Source organism: Centropristis striata, chromosome 18 (assembly GCF_030273125.1).
Source record: "Centropristis striata isolate RG_2023a ecotype Rhode Island chromosome 18, C.striata_1.0, whole genome shotgun sequence".
NCBI lineage: Eukaryota > Metazoa > Chordata > Actinopteri > Perciformes > Serranidae > Centropristis > Centropristis striata.
The window spans coordinates 24586002-24606264 of NC_081534.1; the positions used below are offsets into that span (position 1 = coordinate 24586002).

The 20263-nt window shown below is 38.9% G+C and overlaps 2 protein-coding genes across 8 annotated transcripts in view; one reads left to right on the top strand and one right to left on the bottom strand.

The window, feature by feature from the left end:
* fntb (farnesyltransferase, CAAX box, beta) overlaps positions 1 to 1544 on the top strand; it is a 33309-nt gene extending 31765 nt beyond the window's left edge. The window contains exon 12 of the mRNA XM_059356055.1: positions 1056 to 1544. Within this exon, the coding sequence (XP_059212038.1) occupies positions 1056 to 1223 (168 nt within the window). The 3' untranslated portion in view covers positions 1224 to 1544. The remainder of the gene's footprint in view (positions 1 to 1055) is intronic.
* Positions 1545 to 3438: 1894 nt separating this feature from the next.
* Positions 3439 to 20155, bottom strand: max (myc associated factor X). 7 transcript variants are annotated; one of them, XM_059355903.1, is made up of 5 exons: positions 20013 to 20155; positions 19719 to 19745; positions 10090 to 10197; positions 7003 to 7126; positions 3439 to 5058 (listed from the first exon to the last, which is right to left on the bottom strand). In XM_059355903.1, the coding sequence occupies exons 1-5, from the start codon at positions 20046 to 20048 to the stop codon at positions 4871 to 4873; spliced, it is 483 nt and encodes a 160-aa protein (XP_059211886.1). In that variant the 5' UTR covers positions 20049 to 20155; the 3' UTR covers positions 3439 to 4870. The 7 variants fall into 7 exon arrangements, with proteins under 7 accessions (XP_059211886.1, XP_059211885.1, XP_059211883.1 ...); XM_059355902.1 differs by having other exon boundaries at positions 7003 to 7141; XM_059355900.1 differs by having other exon boundaries at positions 10036 to 10197.
* Between the last annotated feature and the right edge of the window lie 108 nt (positions 20156 to 20263).

A 20263-nucleotide genomic window follows, 5' to 3' on the forward strand; every position in this document is an offset into this window, starting at 1 on the left:
TACTTTTACTTTTTAGAAAAATATTTTTTAAAATCTTATTTTATTTTATTTAATCTTACCTTACTTTATTTTTTATCTAATTAATTTCTAACCTGCCTCCAGTGTTTCCTCACTCCTCCATGTTGAGATGGCGCTTCCTCAGTTTGTGCTTTGTTTTTAATAGGATGGGTGGGATGAAGGTGGGTGGGGTGGTGGGTTGGGGATGGGCGGAGAGTGTTTGCTTCTTTCTATGTTTCGTTATTTATTATTATTATTATTATTATTATTATTTTCTCCTTTTTTATGTAAAGCACTTTGTGTTGCATCTCTCTTGTATGAAAAGTGCAATACAAATAAAGTCTGATTAATTGATTATTTGATCGTCGAATACCCGGAATGAGGCGGGTCTCCCTCGCCGAAACGCCCCTAATTTGAATGTGAGCTGTCGCTATCGGTCGTTTGACCTGCTCTTCAGCAGGGCCGTTTTTCTCCCCTGAAAAAAGCCTGGTTGCTGATTGGATAGAAAGCTAAGCGGGATGTGACGTAGTAGTTGACGCCACAACAACACGCGCCATTTTTAAAAGCCAGCAAAGCAGCAAGTAGACACAACAATAATTGTTTTATCAAGAAGAAGATGGAGCAGCAGAAGAAAACGAGCAGAGCCGCTCCTTACATCTCTGCGTCTTCTTCCTTATTGTTTATGTTTGGCGCTGCTCCCATGTTAAATCCATCGTGTATGTGACGTCGAGTTTCAAACTGTCGCTAAGCGATTACATGACGATCAAAAACCATACGTCACCTCCGGAGTCTCGTAAATCACTCTGGGGCCTTTTTGTAATGGAGACAGGCCGAATGAGCAGCCATTTGAGAGGACGTGGCCTGAAACTTTCCCAGCGGCCACATTTTACCCTAATGGAAACGCGCCTTTAGTGGAGCTAATAAGGCTGTTGTGGTATTTAGCCACTTTTAGCCAAAAAAATCCAAAATAATCTATCAAGAATGGAAGAAAACGGAGGCTAAAGATAAAAAATGATGTTGCATCCAAAGTCTTATCTTCCTCTCTTTTGGTCCCGTAGGCTCCGACTCATCCGGTTTACAACATTTGTCCAGAGAAGGTGGCGAAGGCCGTGCAGCACTTTCTACGGCTGCCGGTCCCTGGAGACAACAGACAACCAGGAGCCTCCGCTGACTACAGAGCGTCGGACGCCGCCACCGCCTCCGGATCCACCGACCACGAGTCCTAGTGAGTCGTCAGCGGAGACGTCACTGTGTGTGAACCAGCCAGCTCTGGGGAACGGACTCAAACCAGCAAACAGCAGTCTGATGTCTGACGTAGACGAGCCCGGGAAGAAACGGTCAGAAGGTCGACCGTCGGTAGGAATGAGGGCTGTTTTGGCGTTTAGGAGGAGTTTGCCTGAATAAAGGTCAACCGTTGTGCGTGGGCAGCTTAGCATTCAGCTGATTTTGTGCTTGCGATGCCTAATGTTTTCATTCTCTGAAATAAAAGTGGAACTTGGTAATGTTTCAGTATGATCTAAGTTAATAAAACTTTATATAGCAATTTTCATGATGGTGTTATGACATGTTTTACAACATTATCGCTTCATAAATAAATACAAACAAATACAAAGGTTTAAACAAATAAGAAAATGCTAAATCAATCTAACCTATAACCTTGTGGTTCGGCGCTCAGTATTTTTTCTGGGACCTTCAAACGGTGCACATAGGGCATGTTCCTGAGGCTGGTTCCAGTTTTTTTAGACTCACTAAATTTAAATTGGGTTATTTTCTTATAAATGTAGCTGCTCATATAGTAGACTTGTCTTAAACGAAACAGAAAGTTTATCAGATAATAGATGTCCGGTTACTGCAGCTGTTCAAAGACTCAATCAAAATAAACCCCGGGGCAATACAAGGGTTAGTAATGTTTAATCAAGCAAATTGGCAATATGGCTTCAATGTCCTTTGACTTAAAATGCAAATTAATGCCGGCGCCGTTCATTTGTTTGCTCAATTTGCATAGTGGCAGCATAAACATAAGTGACGCGACATTTGGCGACGGAAGCGCTACCTCATGGAAATTGTAGTTTTTTTAAGTGACTGAGGCATACAAATGGGAGCCAAACTTGTTATAAAGTACGAAAAGGGTGAACATAGAAAAAGTTTAATTTAAAAGCAGCAGTTTGTTTCCTAATGTTTTTTTAAGTAACCGCTCCATTTGAATCAAACTTGCAGAACTTAATCAACTTACTCAGTAAATAAAACGTGAAACATCCAAATAATTAAACATTTTAGACTTCCTTTTTGCTGTCCGTGTGGACTGTTAGGCTTTGTTTTTGCCTTAAAAGAAAATACAAACAAAAATCCATCTCTGAAATAATAAGACAGGTTTACACTCGGGTTGGCTGCATGTTGTTCTCACATAAAACATCAGCTGCCCCAGTTTTTTTCTCTCTCTCTCCACATCGTTAAAAAGTGCAAGAGTGTAAGGGGAGAATTGTCACGTAATAGGACATAAAAGGACATTATGCCCTCAGTCTTTATTCTCGAAACCCGCCAGCATCACTGGAAACCAGAAAAACCTGAAGTTACATTCGCCTGCTGCACCAAAGCACAACCAGTCCTGACAGCTTAGTACGAGTCAGAGGGAGGGACGGCTGGTATTTATGTGAAAAATCAAGCCAGTTTTTAACCCTTCACATTTGTCCAGTGGCTGTGTTAATGCATATGGCATACAATACAAATTATTTTGGGAGTTCAACCTCAGCTCCTATAGTAAGTCTAATATAAACTGCAGCCAAAATACAGACAATAAGGATAAAATTTCCATATTGGAACCCATTAAAACTTAAATTTTTAATCCCACAGTCATAACTGCATAAATCATACATTCTTATTCTATCAGACTTTCAATCTGATATAAGAGCATGAATAGTGAAAACATTTTTTTTTTTTTATTAAAATATGTATTTTCAATTTAAAAAAAATAATGTATATATACACGTTTAAAAAAATTAAAGGGTTAAATTCTGAAAATGAATTCGTATTTGGTTGTTCTGAAGTAGATTTTAAAAAATGAACTTTGTAAAAGTGGATTATAATAATATATAGTACTTTTATGGCTGTTTTAGGAAGGGGACGTGTCCTTAACAAGAGGGAGAGATTTATTTTTTAATGTGAAACTGCACAAAAAATAAGTGAAAATGAAAATCACTCAGGCATTTAGTATATAGGAAATTATTCAAGTTTTGTTGCTTGTTTTCACAAAAAAATTGTCATTATGTAAAGATAGTGGCATTTGAAGGGGAAAGATTGAACTCAGCAAAAGTAGGGAAAAAAAACAATATATAATATTGTAATGTCATTTTTTTTGACACATTTTTGTCCTCTAAGGACATCAGAGCAGTGAGGCACCAGAGTTTAAAAAACAACTGACAGCTGAATAACCACAGGGAGCAATTTAAAGGATAAAATAGTTTATTTTATAGTCTCATAGTAAAGGTAGGCCTCAACTTGCAAGACAATTGTTGGCAGTATGTACAACATACTTGTAATTTCCATGGAATGGAATCGGACAAACAAAGACCTATTACACTAATTATATTCTCCTAAATGGAAATAAAAAGGAAACAATATACATACACACACGTTTCCTAGACACGCAAAATGCTTCCTTTTTTTCCTTGGGGGATTCAGCAACATTGATTTTTACTGTGTAAAGCACGACACATCGACAGGGAATTTTTCCGCTTCGTTGTACTGCAAAAGACGGGAGCTACCTTTGCACATTCAATACCTATTTTCAAACCCTTAAGGAAAACTACATGTGACGAATTGGCATTTTTTCCCATGACTCGTGAGATTACTACAAAATGCATAACATACTTTAGAACTTGAAAACATCCAATCAATGCTTTTTATAATATATAAAACGAGATGCCTAACGTATTCAGCCACCTAAAGTCATTCACTACTTCAAGCTAAAGGACAAAATACGATACAAGTTTAGGAATATTCTCCTTCAAAACATCAATTTCAACAAAGGAGTCATGTTTTATTTTTATTCTTTTCTTTTTCTTAAATCTTGTGTTAACAAACGTGTGTCAGGCAGAAAACATCTGCAATCCAGTGGGCCTGAGGTGGGTATCACTTTAACATTTGCTTCAAAGCGTCTTCACATTCTTTAAGTGGAAAAAAGTAAGCTACAAATTTTTTTTTTTATCATTTTAAAAAGGTAAACTTGTCTTGGGACGATTTATCTAGGTGTGTGTGTGTAAATTCTAAACAGGTTTTTTTTTATTATCAAGAATAACAAAATGAACAAAAACAAAAAAAAAAAAGAAAATATATAATATAGCAGTGCTTGGAGTACGCCAGGCGAGCCCTTCCCCCCCTAAAACGACCCGGGGAGGAGGAGGGGCTTTATTGAGGGTACAAAAAAAGCATCAAGTCCTTAAAGTAGCCAAGCTGCCTCTTTTTGGGTTTTGGATTGTAGATGTTGCCGGGCGGGAAATACCAACGAGGGAGAACCAAAGAAAAGAGAGAGAGGGAGGGAGGGGTGGGGAAAAAACCTGAAGCTCTCTACATGGATCGAAGCAGTCACCTCCCACCCTGCGGACTTCCTCCCTCCTGTTCCTGGAGATCGGCTGGAGAGGGAGACAATTGTGGCGGCGGTGTGAGGAGGTTAGAGGGGTCATGAGTCTCCGGTGCGAGCCCACCCACAGATGGAGGAGCGAGAGCGAGGAGGACGGTGAGGGAGGCTGGCATGAGAGAGAGAGGAGGGGGAGGGGTGGATGAGCCTCGAGAGCTTTGAAGGCTGCGTTTTTTCCTCTTGCCCTCCTTTGTGACCCGCCGCCTCGACCGCAGCCAAGGTGTGGAACCGCTGCGCTCTCTAGGTGGCCTCCACGCGCAGCTTCTTCCTGTTGGGCGGCTCGTCGGCCTCCGACTCAGAGCTGGAGTCGGAGCCCCCGTCGAACGCCGACACGGCGCTGCCTTTGGGGTTGGTGTACAGGCTGCTGTCAGACGACGAGTAGCTGGCCTGGAGCTGAGCGGAGCCCTTCACCTTCTCCAGAGCACGCACTGCAGGGACACACCATAACAAACATGAACGCAGGTGTTTTATTACCTAATATAACATCTTAAAAAATATAAACATGAAGAAAAACAACCAAGGTGCAAGAAAAATGAGCATTCACTTGATTACACCGAGGGCTGGGCAGTGTATCGGCATTACGAGTTATTCCAATATATTTTAGAAAGCGGCATGTAGTTGAGAAAATACAGATACATCTTCTGATGTTGCCCTTACTTATGACCACTATTTGTTTGTTCCTCTCTGCACACTAGCAAGACCTCGTTCCTAAGAAACTAAGAACAATGGTTCTGTAATTTGAAGGCATTTCAGATTGTATATGAAGAGCATCTGGATCTGATGAAATTGCTTCACAAGGTGGAAGGTTTTGAATTTGATAAAGTCTTTAAATAAAACGGCACTTTGCACGTTTTGTTTAAAATACCAGTCGACCTAAAAATACCAGGATATGAGTTTTGGTCCATATGGCCCAGCCCTACTTACAGCTACAAAAAGTTACTGCTGCAGCCAAATAGCTGGCTGTCAAAAACTTTCACAGAAAACAGACATTTAGCTAACATTTGCTCCATCTCTAATTAATGCTGTTTGGCTATAACACCTCCCTTGTGTCCATGAGCTATTTGGCCTGACTTCATATCACCATCAGATATTTCTACTCAGCAGGGCTGGGTTTCTTCTTTTGACACTTTTCAATATCTGCATGGAGATGATATTAACGTTTCTCAATAGCAAAAACCTGTATTTCTTTCAGTGATTTATAGTCTAAAAACATGCTAAACATTATGAACCAGAAACAAAATAAACAACTTTTAAGGAAAAACAGGCATACATGGTAATAATAGGCCTGTACATAATTCAAATGCTGAATATTTTCTCAATTAATTGGTTTATTCTAAAAAAAATTAAAAACAGACAAAAAGTAAAAACTGTTGATCAGAATTTCCTAAAGCCTCAGTGGACATATTCTAGTTGCTTTTTTGTCCAAGCAACAGCCAAAACCCCAAAATCTTTAAATGAATATCTCTGACGGCTGAGAGAACAAGAACCAGGTCTGCAGATTAGTACGAAAGATTAAAAAATAGTGAGAAAAGGCCATTACAATGTCCTAGAGTTGAAAGCAAAGCAGCACATCTTCACATTTGATACTGAAATATCACATTTTTGGAACAAAAAATAGAGAGACTTTTTTTTTTAAAAGTTCCTGTTTATTTTCTGTTGATAGACCCACTAATCGTTGCAGTTTTAGTCTGGAAAAACCTCTGCAGACAGGATGGAGAGGCTTGGATTCAACACATCAGTATTTAAAAAATTCCTTCAGCCTTCAGTCCTGCACCGGTGATTAACACGCTCTCAAAGCATCATGGGAAATGTAGTTGTTTATATGTTTATATATATATATATATATATATATATATATATATATATATATATATATATATATATATATATGTTTGTGTTTTCCCTCTTTAATAGCAGCAAAAACATGTTAAAAATCATCAGAATGGCCCATTAAATTAAACATTTAAGAGAAAACCTCACTGACTCGAAGCCAAGTTAACCTAGCAGACTGTGCTGAACTTTTAGCTTTCTATTTTTATGGTTTGGTGGCTCAAACACTTTGATGTTGAGATTGGAAAGAAATGTTCTCAAACCAGTCACCCACATGCTCTTTTATCACTGCAATCAGTGAAACATGCAACCAAAACAAACATGGCGGTGAACCGTTTGTACTTCCTCCCCTTCCTTTTACTTTCACTCTGCACTCTTAGTGGCCGCAGCAGGACAAATCTGCCTCAAAGGACCTACTGTAAGCAGTTAAAAACGACTGAAGCCTAACAAATTAGCACAGAAATTAAGCAGAATTGTGGTATTATGAGTCAAAATGTCATGTAGAGTGTCCCCCCCCTAAGAGAATGATGGGAGATGGTTACCTTGCTGCTCCAGCAGCGCGTTCTGCCTCTTCAGGTCGTCGATGTCCTGCTGGTGCGTGTGATTTTTCCGCCTCATGTATTGGATGTACTCTGTGGCTTTGTCTAGGATTTGAGCTCGCGACGCCTGTTTGGTAGACTGCTGTTAGTGACACATGCAGAAATTGAAGCAATGACGCAAGTATACAGAGTTCACATCACATTTTGTTTCACACAAAAACAACATTATTGCTCCTTCATCACAGCACTGCAGACTGAAACAACTGCAGAGGAAATCTAGGACAGCGCTGTGTGTTTGTGCACAGCTTGCCTCCTCTTAACCTCTCAAAATCCTCTCACACTTCAGTCTGACATCCACAGGCGAGGTTGCAACCCTGACACGTTGCTGTCAGGGCGCTCGCCTCGATTACAGCGACTAAAGTTACAGCTGCAGCCCGTTAGCTGACTGGCTGCAAACCGGCTGCAAAACTTTCAAGGAAAACAAGACATTTAGCAAACATTTGCTCCATCTCTAATTAATGCTGTTTGGCTGTTAAGCTTCCCTCGTGTCCATGAGCTATTTGGCCTCATTTCATATCACCATCAGAGAGATTTTTCTACTCAACAGGGTGGGGTGTATTTTGAAATTTTTCAATAGCAGAGTGGATACAATATTAAAGTTTCCAAAGCCCCTGTTTCCTTCAGCGTTTTACTGCCCAGAACAATGTCATAAAAAATGTATTTAAAAAAACCCCAAGAAAAACAACCGACTTTAATGAAAAAAAGAGCAGAGACAGCAGCAGATGTTAATATTAGTCCAGACTATAAATCAAATGCTGACTATTTTCTCAATTTAATCTTTAAAATAACAGTAAAAAAAATGGGTAAACTGTTGATCAGATTTTCACAAAGCCTCAGTTTACACATTATTTTCAAGTATTTTTGTCTGATTTACAGCCAAAATCCAATTATATTATTGTTAAATATCATTGAAGACAGAGAAAACTAGAACCAGGACCACTTTTCTAAATTAAAAAGAGGCTTCATTGCCAATAAGTCGATTAATTAACAACTTATTAGTAGTCTAATCTCTAACCATCATATTTAATGAAATGTTATCACTGAGGTGTAATAACTAAATATTAGAGCTGTCCTTAAATTTGTTTATTATTTTTAAATGGGATATGGAATTAGACCATATTGTATATATCAATATAGTTCCTTATTCTTTTCTCATATAAATATATTTATTCCAGAAAAAGATTGGCCTATTATTATTTCATAGGCTATTTTTATTTAAGATTTTTTATTTTAATGTGCACAAGCTTTGATTTTTAAAAAAGGTACTCCTGTTTTACATTATTTATGTTCACTTAAATTAACAATTTCAATAAATCTACATGTGACATGTCATATTTGGCTTTGACTTTGCCTGAACATTTGCTCTCAGTTTGCGATAAGAATATTGGGATATATATCGTATATCGATATTCAGCCTAAATATATACTTGGATATAACTTTTGGTCCATATCGCCCAGCTCTAGCACCTGCCCTTATTTTTTTATTTACATGTGCGTGTGCAAACTCCATGGTGAATAACCGTCGAGGCCGCCATCTACTAAATGAAATCATCACAAGGCGAGTTGTGTCAGGAGCTCGGTGGCTAATGTAAGTCGTACTATCCCGGCTTCAGGATGGGTGTGCAAAAAATTATGTCATCATGCCTTTCTTGTTGAGCGTGAAGGCTCTAAAAGTAGGTGCACTTCTGATTTTTCTAACAAGGCTCATGGACTCGAGGGAAGACTGGCCAAGCAGGTTCGCCTCTACAAACAACTGGATGGTTCTTCATCAAGAGACCGCAGGGAGGGTCGTAAATGGGCCTAAATATGTGGAAACAGACAGCTTTGTCAAAGCTATTATTGAGACGGTAGCAGTCCCAGTTTGTTAACAAAATGAGAAGCAGACAGCCATTTTAACTGGGAGGTAAGAGACAGTAACACTAATAATATGTAAAATAAAATACATTTGGCAGTACTTCTGTGTTTATTACTGTCAGGCTTTCCATTACTTCTGTTCTCTACTTCTTCTCTACCACTTCCTGCTAATTCACAGAATATTTGTTTGTATGCCCCCTGGCTTTTAGAGAATACCGCAATACACGCCTTGAGCACAAACGCCTCGTTGCACGCTCATAGCCGGCACGCCATCTGAGAAGCCTGTGACACTGCGTCGTATAAACAAAGCTTTACCACCTCAGCTAACAATTTCCTTGTGGAAACAAGAAGCGACTTTGCCCAAATAAATAGTGTAAAAATTGACAAAATATGGATTCTAATGAGGAACTGTCAGATTAAGGAAAAAGGAGGTAAGCTGACAAGTGAGGCCACATGTTCAATGTCAGCTTTAAGTCATTTAAACTTGATGCTGCAAACACATTTCTGTCTAAACTAAAATCTATTGAGGTTTGGTACCCAGCCCTAATACTTCTTCATATTCCCTTTCCTGTCTCGTGACAAAAAAAACAGCATGTTGGCCCTAAATCAGAGCTATAATAGCAGTTTGGTCCTGGGAGAGAGGTGGGGGTCGAGCACTGAGGCAGCTGTAACCCAACACTTGCTCTAAATGATCGTCTCTCACGTCGTCTCATCAGCCGCGTCAGAGTCGTGAACTGGTCTTTTAGGGGGGAAAATAAAACTGCGTGCCCAGTCACTGAACCACCTCTCCAAAAGGCTCTCAGTGTCATGGATGTCAAAACAGGAAGAGAGCAACAAAAATGTCCTCATAATAACTTCCTGACGCTGGTCCAAGTATTTAGACTGCATCACTGTCTCGCTGCTGCCAATCTGCACTCGTCCACCATCTGTCCTCCTCCCAGTCCCTTCAACTACTCCTCTCCACTGACGCACACACATTATGATGAAAAAAAAAAACACAGCAAGAAAAGACATCTGCATCTCTGCATTCACAATAAATCAATAAACATCCTTCACAGTAAAACACACATTTTATACTTCACCTTTTAATAAACACATGGCAGAAGTGCAAAAATTTCTTACATGAGAGCTTGAACATCGTGTGCCTGGAGGACGTGCAGGCAGAGCTTTACCAACCTTTTCTCCCTGCAGGGCGGGTACCGAGTCCCGGAGGCTGTGAAAGCTGTCTTTGATGTGGTCCCTACGTTTGCGCTCCAGCGCATTGTGGTGTGCCCGTTTGTCTGCCTGCAATGACAAGAGTCACACGGCCTTCAGCCTGGCAGCAGAGCAGTGTGGGTAGAGGACAGCGGGTGTCCCTCGTCGACCTACACAAACGGCTCTGCTGCCTTTACAGCAGCAACAACCCCAGGGTCGCTGCTTCACTGCAGTGGAGTCTTCAGCATTTTACACCAAAGATATGTATGCAAACTTCCATTTATCCATCATATTCAATGTGCGCAACAATGAAGAGTTGGTATCGGATTTTTAGTAAGAAGCTAACAAGAAGGGCTCCGACCATTTCATTGTTAATTTATCTGCAGATTATTTTCTTAACTCATTGCTTGACTTTTTGAACCCCCAAAGTACAGGTGCATCTCAATAAATCAGAATATCATAGAAATTTTGTTTTATGTCAGTAATTCAATTCAAAAAGTGGAAATAACACATTATATAGATCCATTACACACAGAATGAAACATTTCATGTCTTAATTTATTTAATTTTTTCTTATTATGATTATGGCTTACATTTAATGAAGACCTCAATTCAGTGTCTCAAAAATGTTTGAATATTACAAAAGAACAATTTTAAAAAAGTATGTTAAATATGAAAATGTTGGCCTCTAAAAAGTATGTCCATCTATATGACTCAATTCTTGGTTGGGGCTGTTTGACTTGAACTACTGGAAATTGACTTTTCCATCATATTCTAATGTATTGAGATGCATCTGTATGTTTCTTTTAAAAAAAACAACCAAAAATACACCGATTATTGTAGAAAGAAACTGTTAACAGAATAGATCATAGGTTAGGAAAGTTTTTGCTAGAAAGAGTAACCAAAACAAAGCTTTATTTAACTCATTTATGTCAACGTTGCCAAAAATAAACTGTTTGGAATATTGCCCTAAAACAGCTTGTTGGGGTTCAGAGGGTTATTATGTAACAAAGAACTGAAAAATGACCATCACAAATGTCTGAAGCCCAAAGTGGCATATTGTAAATAGATTTAAATTCATAAAAACGATACAAAAATGGCAGCAGAATTGTCAAAATCCACCAAAAAAATATACAGATTAATGATTAATTTATAGAGCCTTAAATGGGACAGACAGAACAACACACACACTCGACACTGGTGCTGTTGTGTGACTTGTAAAGCCTGAACGATGTCTAGAAATCACACAACGGGGCAGATTCATGTCACATCTGGAATCGGCTAGTAATACTAATAATGTCATAATGTTTTGGCAGACAGTCATGGGAGAAATGTGCCACAGTTTTCTCATCAAAATTCAAAAAGTCAATGTAAGAAAAAAAAACAAAATCTACAAACTAATCACATGTTCCTTGACCTATTTCTATTTGTATTATAACCTGCCATGTTTTTGGGATATTCAAACAAACTGAACAAAAATAAATTATGTAAGCACCAGCCAACAGCCAGTATTATAAACAAGACATTTTAAAGCCATTTTCATACATGCAACCCTGAACTTATCGAGACATTATCGCAGGAGCTGCATGTGAGAACGCAAAGACGACCCGACCTTAAACAGTCTGCAGCACAAAGTCTGTGAAATGTTTAATTGTGTGAAAAGTTCAGGTCATTGTCCGGCAGATTCACAGCGAGCGAGTGGGCGTGTTAATGACGGTTTCGTCATGTGTCAATGTGTCTGGTGCAAAACTGGAAGAATGGTAACATCCGAGGGTGAAGAAGAAGGTCAATAAAAGTAATTTACTCATTTAACAGAAGATGCCAACAACAACAATGTCCAACTGGAGAGACAATAGCCGCGTTTCTATAGCCGCTCTGGGTGTGGCTTGAGAGAGAGGATCTGCCCAACTCAGAAAGTACCTGCCTGAGATAGGTACTTTTCTGAGCCGCTACTAGTCGACGCTGATTGGATACAGTTGAGGCGGCGACTTTGCAGACTCATTTTGCAGACTGCTGCGGGAGGACTGGGCCGCTTGTGAGTGCTTTAGGACGGCACATGCTACTTGTTAAGAAAATTAAGAACGAGTCTCCAAAAGTCTCCAATAACACCAGAAAAGGTCTCTTGATATGTCGCTAGTAGCGTTTTTGAAAAGAAAAGTCTCTAGAGGGGTCTGAATAGTCGTTAAATATATCAACAGTCGCTAAGTTGACAACACTGCTTGCTGCGTCAGTCTGATGGTTAGCCGCTACGAAAATACCTGTATGGGAACAGAGGCAGAGGGGAACTAACTGGTGGGCGTAGCCAAAACACTGAGCCGATTTCCAATCAGTCCTCATTTGAAACACGTCTAATGAAATTCATGAACTTCTGTTGGTAAGAAACGCCAAAGAAACTGAGCTGTTTATGACAAAACCAGTACTTTCAGTAGAAAAGGAACGTGGAACACGGACAATCTCCTGTTGTGTGCTAATGAGTGAAAGACCAAACTCCAGACAAGCTTCAGTTCAACAAGTTAAACTTCTACCTTTTCCGAATTGCTGCTTTCTGTGACCTTTTTTGTCTTTTGGCCCCCCTCCTGAGCTTCCAGCCCCCTCCTCCCAGTGTGACCCAAGCCGCCCCCTCACCGCCCCCCTCCCTCGCTGTGTCTCTGTCCCTCCTTCTCTGCAGGAGCACGCAGGAGTGGCTGTTCAAATTCATGACCGGGCCAAAGTCAAGAAACTCAAGTCATTCAGATGTGGTGAGAGGTGGGCGGATGGGGTTCAACAGACTGATTTAAACAAAGGCCTCAAGAAATGCAAGTAAATTAAGGTACTTATGCAGCAGTTTATACTGTAAAGTTTTAAGTGAAGCTTTATAAGCGGATTAATTTAGTTCGTTTTGCTTTATCATATTACCTTACTAATCAAATTTATAATATAATTTCAGGCTGTTTTCCAACATTAAAACACATTTTTCTCTGCTTCTGACGAGCTAAGAACTCCTCCATTAAACACAAACAGGCTTCAAATACCAACCACACACTTGTATTCTAATTAGACTCTAAACGTGCAAGATGGCTGCTATAATCACATGACCTGAAATCACTTTGTTCGACCTGTTTTTAGGCCAAACCATCCCCAGCCTCCAGTCACATCTGAATGTGGCCTAATCCACACCGTCACCAGGCTGAGACATTAGGTCCCAACAGCCAATCAACACTCATCTCGCTTCATACACAACAACAAAGTCGCACGGTGGTTTGGTCACGAGGCAGATGGAAACCAAGGTAGAAGTCACGTTCACCTTCTGTTATCTGACTCATTTTGTCCAAAGATCATGACAAAAACCACAAAAAGTGGCCACAAGTGAGGCGTGTTAAGACAGGACAATGTCATGTGTTGATCATGACTTGACATCTGTAAAAAAAAAAAGCCATCATTTAGCAAATTTAATGCCATAAAACTATAAATCCTACAAGGGGTACTATCAACTAAAGTGCAGAATGAAAGCCTAGTAAAAAACGCTTTGTAAAAATTCACTGCGTTTAACTCACAACGCCGGCCTTGTGATTAGTCTGGCTGGCATGGTGACAGCTGCTCCTGCGGCCTGTTGCACAAGAGCCACAAAACCATCCAGGAGAGACAAATCCACCAGGACCATGTGCCTCCTCCTCCTCCTCCTCCTCGTATCACACACAAAGCCGCAGAGAGGCGAGACTCCACTCCCTCCATTAACCCTGGCACAAACAGGCACATGACTGGTATTGATGGCATGTGCAATTACAAGTCTGGCAGCCATTGTGATATGCATGATGCTGCAGAGAATAGAAAGGAGGTTCAGAAAGTTCACGTGGCATTAATTTAAGCAGTTCAAGCTTGGGTTTTTATTTACCTTTATATGTATGTATGTTGTTCTTTATCTGCTCTTGGTACCGTGGTGGTAGGGAGGTTTAATGGGAGGCACGGTATGGTGTAATGTTTGATAAGTTGAGTATGCTTGTACAGGAGTGTGCTGTTTGATTGGGTGTGTATGTTTATATAAATACAAAACTCACTTAATTAAAATATTTTTTTCTATATTTGCCTAGGGATGTCATTATACCAGAAATGTAGTATGGTGATTTTTTTTTGTTTATATATACACATATATATTTTTTAATGTTATTCTTTAACATTTTTTTTTTTTACAATTGTTTATATATTTTTTTTATTTTCTATTTGTATTGTGTCTGTGCATCACAACACATCTTATCTAATTTATTTTGGTCTAAAAAAATGATGCAATTGATTATTTTTTATATTGACTATATATTTAGGAGTTTTAGGAGGGTTGTAGAAGTGCACTAAAGTTGGAACATAGTCGATCTTATGTGTAATTTATTTATCTATTTTTGTATAGTTATAGTATTAGTATTAATGTAATGGGTTTTTTTTGTTTTTTTTCCTCCTGTTTAATTATATCTATATATAAAGTCAGGAAAACTCCCTGTTAAAGACAGATTTATTCAAAAGTTCAACAAATGCAGTAGGTTCTCAAAGTCAATGAGTAATGTAATGAGTGAGCAATGCACAATTTTATAAAATCATGATCTGACTATTTGACAAAAATAACTGTGATTATGACTATTGTGGTAACAGAGCAGCCTTTTGTCATTTTATACATAACACTTGTATGTGTTTTAGTGGTATTTATGGCCTTTGTTTGACTGCATTTAATATATATTTTTCATTACTACATTTTCAGATTGTATCTTGCTTAAATGTGTCTTTTTAGTTGTCTTCATGTTTGTTTGTACTGTGGCATTAAATGTGAACATTTTTGAAGTTGTGTTGAGCACATCTGGTGACACAAGTCTCACAAAACACTGAAGAGGCATGTGAGCATCAGCTGACTTGTTTTAACTCTTAAAAAATACACTTCTTCTATCAGCCAGGGAGGCCACTTCATATCATTAATCCTCAGAAAGTAATTAAGATCCAAGAATGTACTTAAGCACTGCTCTCTGGAGCCGCTCCATGAACAATTACCTGGTATTAATGGACATAAAGTGCCCTGTGTGAGTTAATGCCAACATTTAAATAAGGCTACTCCTAAATATCACTACATTGAATCTTTTCCGGAAGAAATTCTGCAATAATCCGGAATAAGCAACTTGACATTTAAATGTTTGCTTTTACAGATGTCAAGTAGTGGAGGTGATTACTTTATGAAATAAAACATGTAGTTTCAAGAAAGAGAACGAGATTCTGTTTCACACTGCAAATGAGACCTACAGTATGATAGGTGTGGCTGTGGTTGAGGCCGTCATCTATAAATAAATACATCTCAAAAATGAGATGCATCCCGATCTGTGTGGCTTACCACCCCTGCTAACAAAAATTCAGTGTAAAGGATAAAATTCTTGATCATGGAAGGTGTAATTCTATGGAAACACTGAACGGATACAGTAATCAAACTGGAATTATGTCAAACTGGAATTATGTTTGCATGTTGTGTAAAAATTCACCAACCCTTTGGCGCCATTTTTACCAAAAGAGGCTGAAATTTGCCACAGAGATCAAGTGTGTGGATGCTTGCACGTACATGGTCACCCCAAATGGAAATTCATGCTTGTTTCTGGATAATTCAGCATGTTAAACACTTGATTAATCAAGATACTATCAAGAAAAAATAGTACAAAAATACATATATTACCATTAAAAAAAAACAAAATCCATTTGCAATATCGTATAAAGTCAACAGTCTCATACAGTGTTCAAAGTGAGATCTGGTGGTAGTTTTCGTAACAAAAAAAATTGGTAAATTTCATTTAAAATATAAAAGTAAAATTCTTAACTCTAATAGTTTAGGCGTTGCAATCTACTCTAACAAATCCGTAACTCCTCGAACCAAATATGGAAATATGTTTATTCCATGTCTAATATCTTTCTATGCATTTCTCGTGTTGTTATTTCACATAACTAAGACTATAAAAGTGGAAAAATAAGCTGTATTAAATTATTTCAAGGTACATACAAAAATTGAGAATATCTGTTCTAGCACCCTGAGAAGTTAATGTGATAGACAACAACTTCCAAACATTCTAAGAAATTAAGTCATTTCACATATATTACAGACTTGGTGCAGCAAAGTTTACTTGCAGGAGAATTGCATGGGAAAAGAATGAGCATCTCATTTGGAGGATGAAGAACAAATGGAGCTAGAAGCCATTTAAAAATCACGAGAGCCAAACATCTAACCCTGTGAAGGCTCTCTGATATCAAGCTGCCTTTATAAATACAGCTAGCTGTACTCAGACATGTTTTAGCTACCTGCTATAAGCCATCTGAGTTGAAAAACAGGTGTCAGATTACCGACATGCAACCGTTATCAGTGCATCATAAAACGATACCTTTCGCTGGCTGCCTGAGAGGACACGCCATTCTATTCATACCTGACCATGACACATTACATAACAGCTCCAGGTGCCGAGTGGAAGAGCTGGTGGCTGCCGCTTCCCGACTACTGACGGCCGTCTCACATTCTCTGCATGAAAGCCTACACTTCTGTCAGGCCGCTGGTGGAGGACGTGGAAAACCAGTCACCAATAAAGCCGAAGCTCCAGCAGGAGAATGATACCACTGTTTGCAAAAATAAAATAGAAATTTTACAATGAACAGCAGGTTCTTCCCTACTGTGAAGCTTTGTTCAAGTGGAACTACTGGTTTCACTTTCAATTAGTCTACAGATTATTCTCCTGAGGAATAAGTTTGTTTAAGTAACAAATATTCATAGTGTAAGGATTCATTTTAAATCGGAAAGTGGAGGTTTTACTCTACTCCCCATCTACAGCAGAATTAATGCTATGTTTGATATATATTCTTGTTTTAATCAATTCCTTTGTAGTAATAAACTTAATTAAAAGGCTTAAAAGAAGTCAAGAAAGAGTTAAAAAATTGCCTTCACATTATTTCAGATGTCTTGTTTAGTTCAACGTACAACATCAAATCTCACATTTGAGAAATTTTGTTCAAAAACTGACATTTAATTATCATAATTGTTGCCAACATGTTTTTTCTGTCACTCAACCTAATGCATTAGCTCTACATTCAAGTAAATACATAAATACACTTATTGCCAGTTTCGTGCACAGCCATGTAGTTTAGTCTATAAAAGGTCAATAGTGAAAAATGTTCATCACAATTTCTCAAAATGAAAGGTGACATATTTTAAAGTCTGGTTTTGTTGGACCAGCCCCAAATACATTCAACTTACAACAAATCTCACATCTTAGAATTTAAATATGTGAACTTTTGAAGGCTTATCTTGATTGTTGCCAATATGTTTTCTAAGGTTTTAACTCCATTTTCAACTCATCAGACTAGGCTGGATTTCCCCGAGCTTTGTGGAAGATTTAGGTGCACTTATTTGCTGATGGTTTTGATAGTCCTCCCTCCAAAGAAAATGTTATATTTATCAATAAAAAACGTGCAACTTAACATCACTTGGACCATTATTACCAAAATGTTGTACAAAAAGTTAAAAGAGCTACTGTACAGCAGGTAATAGTTAACATTGACTTTACAAGCATTCAGCTTAAGAGGTGCAAAAAACAGCTTGGTTGCTGCACCTCAGCCTTAGAATAGTAGAGAAAACCCTAAATTTAATACGAGAACTTATTGGCTTTTTGTATATTTGTATAAAATGGTAAGCAGATACGAACTAAAATCTCTTTGAAAATACTATGTTTGTATATTTCTTTTCTCTCTAAACATATGATTTATTTATTGAATTACCAGAAAACATGCTGTAGTGATATATAATGTAATTGAGCTGTGAAACGACCTACATTGTGATAGAAAATCTTAGCCATATGACCCATTTCAGTTTGTGGTGACAGTTCTCACAGACTTGGACAGCAGACCCATTAGCTCGGTTACTTAATGTCTGCAACACTATATCCAACATTAGTATTTTAGGATTTTATTCATATTCTTGTATGCGGAGCTGAAGGTTGCATTGTTTTTATATGGAAATTTTCAAAAACTTGAAAAGGTGCAATTTTGCAAGAAATTCTTTTTGGCTAACACTTGAATTTTGAAGACTGATCTTTTTTTTTTATCACTTTGTCACATATGAAAAACTGAGTTTCTCTACAAAGAATCTTGCAAAAGCACCCCTTTGAATCCTGTGTTTACCAGAGATTTACTCATAACTTTCTTAGTAACAAGTCATGCAGCATGAATGAATCATAACAAATGACTAATTGAATACCAAAATCTGAGTCGACTCACCAATTATTTTGGTCCAAGTCGACTAGGTGGGGGACAGCCCTATTTAAATCATAACTTATATAATTTGAGGTGTTTTAACAAACCGTAGCAAGTGGATGCTTAAGCTGGCTCCCCTTTGCTTAATAACCATTTCCTTGAATCTTTCAGCCGTATTGGTGCAGATTTTAAGGCTTAATTCTCGCTCATTCTGGACAAGATATGCATAGATGGAAGCAAATGACTCAGAGGGGCACAAACTGCTCTCAGGACATACATATTTTATGCTTATAGCTTCAGTAATCAAATTAAATAATACTAAGTGAGCTGAAATCAGGTTTGAGTTTCTCATGTGGTCGAGGCAACAGTAATCATGATCGAGGGAGAGAGAAAATGCTTGTAGGAGGACACCAGCAGGGGGGAATAAAAAGCTATTTCTATCCTAATATCACTAATGCATAATCTTAAATTCAACACAAATGTTTCGTTTCTGCTTTTAAACCCTGGTTATGTGACAGGAGGGGGGAGACGTCGTGTTGTGCAGCCTGTGCATCAACCGAGTCGTGCAGGGTGTTTTTCTCGCCGGTATGCGATGCAGCTATACGTCATTCATTTAGGCTGCCAGCCCTTTAGTGGCCTGTAGAGAGAAGATGGCTCTAATCACTGGCTGCAACACAGGAAAACATCCCGCAGCACCCCTTCCTGACACGAAGGCTTGTCCGAGGTGCAGGCGCGGCTCCTTTTTTTTCTAACACATGCAACAAGCCACATCTACTACACCTTTTTTTTCTTCTTTCTCTCTGCATCATCATGAATGCAGCACCAATGCAAACGGTCTCTCTTTACTGAGATGACCTAGATGTGTAATTTGCAATGAGAGAAAAAAAAACTGATCACGAGCGGAACCCCCCCGTGGTGTGAGGTGAACCGCCGGGGACTCGGAGCCACTATCCGAGCAGCCACCGAGCACAGAAAGCTTTGTATTAACCGGGTAAAAAAATAATAAACATGCAACAATATAAGCCTTTGTAGCTGGATAAAGCTTTGGTCTAAATATAGATGTCGTGTCACCGTCTCCCTATGGCTGCACACACAGGATGGGGGATACCCTGCAATGCACGACTGATGCCGAGGAACAATCGCTGCACTAATATAAATGCTAAATAACCGTAAAATGCCGTGCACAAATATTAATTTTAAAAGTAGCTGCTCCACAATAGCAGAAAGCAGCACTTTCACATCATTTCCCCACAGTATAACCCCATCAATCGACTGGAAGAATACCAAATAAAATAAGCAGAATGTGATGGATAAATCAACTTTGCAACAACAGTGAAACATTTATCTACATTTGGACATGAAATCCCCCCAGCATTACGCACCACACAGTGATATCTCGGTGAGTCTTCCTGCAAAGAAACAGAACAAAAAGTACAATTGTAGCCATAATTGTTCAGCAAATCGTCCTGTCTCGCTGAAGTCACTAGAAAACTCTTGTAAAATTAGCATGTTTATAAATCTACGAGGCTAGAAAGGCTAGCGTTGCGTATCAGTTAACAAGAATCCCGACAAAAAAACATACTTATTGAAGCTAACAGGCTAACGCTAGCTGCGGCGCTAGTTCAGCTAAATCGTCAAAATAACATCCGTAAAAAGCTGAAAGTATTCATACTCACGTCACTATCGACTTCGATATCATCGTTATCACTCATTCTTCGATAAAATAGTCTAGTTTAAAGGGACGGGAGGCTAAAAAACCAACATGAATCAGTTTAGCACCGTGCGGCGCTCCGGCAGACAGACAGCTAAACTCTGTTTGGACAGACCAAGGTGGACTCCACCGTCTCCACGTGACTACACTCCACTCACTCTGACGCCGCCGCGCACCACGCATGCGCCAGAACCCAGGGGCGTCTGGGTAATGTAG